The sequence below is a fragment of the Branchiostoma belcheri genome, unplaced genomic scaffold (genome assembly GCF_001625305.1).
Source record: "Branchiostoma belcheri isolate BF01 breed outbred unplaced genomic scaffold, Haploidv18h27 scaffold47, whole genome shotgun sequence".
NCBI lineage: Eukaryota > Metazoa > Chordata > Leptocardii > Amphioxiformes > Branchiostomatidae > Branchiostoma > Branchiostoma belcheri.
Window position 1 is genome coordinate 976,498 of NW_017804098.1, and position 4,697 is coordinate 981,194.

General features: G+C 41.3%; 1 protein-coding gene across 1 annotated transcript in view; it reads right to left on the reverse strand.

The window, feature by feature from the left end:
* Window positions 1–4,697, reverse strand: part of LOC109479141 (mitogen-activated protein kinase-binding protein 1-like) — a 22,068-nt gene that overhangs the window by 10,189 nt on the left and 7,182 nt on the right. Inside the window, exons 18-21 of the mRNA XM_019781010.1 lie at window positions 1,503–1,579; window positions 1,151–1,252; window positions 623–822; window positions 153–271 (exon numbers count right to left, since the gene is read on the reverse strand). Coding sequence (XP_019636569.1) covers window positions 153–271; window positions 623–822; window positions 1,151–1,252; window positions 1,503–1,579 — 498 coding nt within the window. The remainder of the gene's footprint in view (window positions 1–152; window positions 272–622; window positions 823–1,150; window positions 1,253–1,502; window positions 1,580–4,697) is intronic.

Genomic DNA, 4,697 nt, shown 5'->3' on the forward strand with positions numbered 1-4,697 from the left:
ACAACTGGTGTCTCTTTTATGGGTGTGAAGAGATGTTATGAGAGTTTGTGACTTCACCACATCACCACAGTGGCACTGCACAACACCCCAGCAGGCAAGACTGTACGTACGTCTGGCTAGTTTGTGTTTGGAGAGAGGTTTGGTACCGTCACCTTCCTCCTGAGATTCTGCCGTGTCGGCTCCTGCATCTTCCAGCTCCTTCCTCAGGGTTTCACCGCCAAGTTTCTTCTTCTTCATGCCCATGGGGAAGTACTCCTTTACCAGGAAGGGACTACAAGCAAACCAAGAATGAGAAATGTGTGAAAATTTCTGATGATCAAGGAATCTCTGACAAACGTGCTGTGCACAATACACAACAATGAATATATTGATTTATACCTTCAAATCTTTGATTTTATGAATGAATGAATGCTGTGAAGAATTAATTAAGTAAAACAACCGTGTGCAACTGCTTCATGGCAAGGTAATCAATATACCTTGTTACTGGAAAAACGGATTACTTTGCAACAATACCAAGCACATTTGTTTTAATTTAGAGAAAGGAACACAATAAAGTAACCAATGGGGTAAGCCATCTTAAGACCAGTTGGATTGACCAGGAGTAAATGTGACTTTGTCCGACCTGTCTGGTGTGATGATGGAGTCATGTGAGGGGGCAGGGTAGATGATGTTCCCTGTTTCCTCTCCTGCCTCTGCATCTCCCTCAATGTCCTCAATCTGTATTCCAACTTCTGTACTTGTCTGACGGTCAAAGTTCAAGGTCAGGCGGGTTGGTCTCTCAAATGGCTCACTGTTCCTGTTGGCACCAACCTGACTCAATAGCTGAAGAAAAAGGACAGCAATAGGCAATTAGAAATCAACATGGAATACAACAATGGAATCAACACAGAACCAGCTTTGAATGTGGAACTGCATGAGGCTGAGAACAAAGAGGTCCCAGATTCAATCCCAACATGTCTAATGTTGTGTCCTTTGGAAAAACACTTTACATGAATGACACCCACCAGGCCTCTCAGCTAAAAAAAAGAGGGTCTAACATAATTTGTTTTTAAAGATGCTCTTTCTTCATGTTATCAATTGGATGTACAGATTTTGTGATGAGCACTCATTAATTATCAATATGATGAAGACATCTAACTAGTTTCTGTACCTGCTTTGCTGGTGTCTTGCTTTGTAACTCTTTTTCAAACTGGTCAAGACTCATCCCCAATGAAAATGACAGCTCTTCTTGGACAGATTCCAGCAAGTCGCCCTGGAAGAAAAAGATTAATAAATTGTAAACAACATTGTCAGACAAAATACTAGTAACAACTTCATCATGCATGATGGGGCAGATGAGGTTTATGTCTAAACAACAAACAAACAACACTTAGTTCAGTTACAAGTTACAGACTATAATTTCCAAGGTGAACTACATTTTATGACATACACGTATTTAAATTCTGAAATACTTTTTTGAATTGTACGCTATCTTAAGTTTTTAAGAGACAGCATGAACTTACAGTTGTTCCTCTTTCAGCAGCTAACCCCTGAAGGGTGTCCCGCATGGAGTCAGGCTCCACAGTCAGACGGCGCCGCTCTGGAAAACATGCAGATACTTAAGTCATTCACTTACACTGCAGCACAAGCTTTGACTATGACACAGGCAATAAAATCTGTGCAAATTAAGCCGCAATTTTGTCACAAGAAGGCTAGAGGTGTCTGCATACACAAAAATCATACTGCACTGTGTAGAAAAATGAGAGTTCAAAAGCAATTGAGAAGGCATTTCCTATGAGGGGAAATGGACAAATATGGAAAACAAAGCAGTCTTTATAGCTAACCACATTTGTACCAGTTCTGCCCTTTGAGAGTGAACAGTTGGATGGTAGGTATGCCCACACAAAGCATTAGATATTGACATGTGCAGCACTGGTGCAACAACTTTAACCCTGAAGAAGAAAGAAACAACCAACTGCTTCATAACAGTAAAGACAAAACAGCAACAAAACCCAAAACAAAAACTAACCCAATGCATCAGACAAGGAGAGAGAGATGGAGGTCCCAGCGTCCAGCTGTGACTTGACCCTGATGCCTCCATCATCCACACGTTGTGCCCAGCGCCCTCGAGGCTGGGACGGACTGCTGTATGTGTCTGGTGCATTCTTACTCACTTCTTCTTCCACCCCCTGAAAATACAACCTTCAGTAAGTATCTGGCACTGACATTATGTAGGTTACAAAAGAGAAGGGTCAGACAAGCTAGCTCACTCACATCGTTCTAAATCTACACACTATATTCACTAAAAAAATGACGAGTAGAAAGCAGCAGATTGATTGATCACACTGTCACATCACAAAACCCAATACCTGTTTTTTTGCCCAAGATGGAAGCACACTAAAGCGGTAGTCAAACTCTGGGCCAACATTGGCTGCCTCTGTAAGGTTAAAGAGACAGATTTTACATATTAGAACCACCCTTTTTTATCATAATCATTTTATTCAAGTCAGCTGGATAGAATGTTTAAATTCAATGGAAATTGACACCTGACATAATCACACCCATGAACTAGTACATTTTTACCTGGCTTTAAGTGAGGCTCTGGTGACTTCTGAAAGAGCGAAGGCCGGCCAGGAGCAAAATCAGACTCAGTCAGCCCAAGGTCCTGCTGAAGGAGGGGGGCTGTGATGTTTAGGTCAGGAGGACTAGTGTGTCCGTTAGCAGTTGGTACTGAAGGTGGACCAGTGGTTGGGAGTACAGCATACGTCTCTCGTCTGCATGGGCTGTCCGTTACTGCAAAGGTGTCTCTTCTAAAGTAACAGTAGGGAAAACCATATTACTCTGAGAAATGATTAAGGTTTCATTCTTTTTTAATCTGCATTCCTTCTTGTTATTCACAATTAATATGTTAACCTCGGGTTCTTTAACAGAATCTCTGCATTAAGGATGGAAAGTGGATGAAAAGTTATGGTCTTAACCAGGCAAACTTGTCTGACCTGAGTCTAATCTTGGGAACCTCTGTAGGCAGCTGCTGTCCCAACTCTGCCAGCCGATCCTTCATGGTCTGTGTGAAGACTGGGGACAGCTTCCACACAAAAATGCAGCTGGGGAGAGATTGAGGACATGGACTTGGCTATAGACAAAATTGGCCCCAGAACTTACAAACCCCCATCACTCAAGAAACTAAAAGCATATTACTTTTGCCCAGAATATAGAATAGACACATCTTTTAAAACTCACCCGTCTCCTGATGTGGATATCAATCTCTTCAGATCAGGTGTAAACTTGACACCTGTTACCAGCTCTGTAATCAGATGATAAACATGGGTTAGAAAGCCAACAATGATATGAATATATCAACATTCACACCATGCATTTCTTATTCAAAGCTCGTGTTTGACAAGAATATGTAACCTAACACCCAATACAGGAACTGCTGTTTATACTGATGCTCCATTATGATTTAGGCAGGTACAAAGTGGCAGGGTGCTGACCTGAGTGTCCAAACATGGTGGCCACACATTCTCCTGAGTAGAAATCATAGATGCTCAGGTTTTTGTCTGAACAGCTGGTGACTGCATACATTCCTGATGGGTCCAGCTGCACCTGCAAGGGGTTCCACATGCGTGTTTAGATTTAATATACAACTTGGATTATGCTAGTCAAAATTCAATTCAACAGAAATTGATGCATGAACTTTACTTCTTAGACATGATAAAGAATGGAATATTTCCTAAGGTTTGATAGCAAGGTTTCAAAATTTCATGCCTTTTTTCTTTCTACTCTTTTTTACTCATCTTGCATCCACACAAATGGAAGAAAGAACTTAGTAATTAAATGAGTGGGGCTTTACACGAAGACTAAGTATAACACAGTTCATTCATCCACCTTTATCAATGTGCCATCATCTCCTACTGATCCTTTGTAACCCTTCTTTTGTTTCCCACTGTTAGTGTTGAAAATTCTGTGGATAGAAAAATAAATATGGTGTCATAAATCATTGATTGACTGGTTGTACAAAAGATGCAGATTTTCTGGGCCTTAACCAAGCCAAGTTGCTTTTGCTAAACTGAAACAAAATAATTAATTTTTCCAAACCTGACATTCCTATCCTGACAAGCAGTGGCCACATACTTCTTGGTGATGTCCACATCCATGTCATAGAATGTGCACTTGCCCAGAATGTAGTGGTTTCTGATGAACTGCATGTCTGTGTTGGTGTTGGTTGGCCCCTGCAAGACAGAATACAAGACATGTCTTTGTAACACCAACATGTAAACACATTCCACCTGGAGCATTTATGAGGGGACTCTACAAAGCTACAAGCCATGGCCTAGAGAGATTTACCTGCTGTAGTGAGCGGAACATGAGTGCCTTGTCAGCCCCACAACTTAGCATCTGCAGCTGGCCATTGTGATCTGCAAGCATAAAAAACAGTGAGGACGCCAATGAAAGAAACAGGAATTACGGTAGCATACAAACTGATTATGAATAAAAACTAAGAAAGGCTAGTACAGGTCACTTGGGGAATTATCTAAACAAAAGTGTAGAATGGTACTTTCTTGGTATAACTGTCCAGTTAAATTGAAAATGTGCAGACAATGCAGCCTGTATACCTGTAAATTTGACTGCTGTGATGGCTGCTGAGTGATCGTCCAGTGTCTGCAGCAGTGAATAATTCCTGTCAGCTTGGAAGATGTGAATGAGTCTGTCACGGC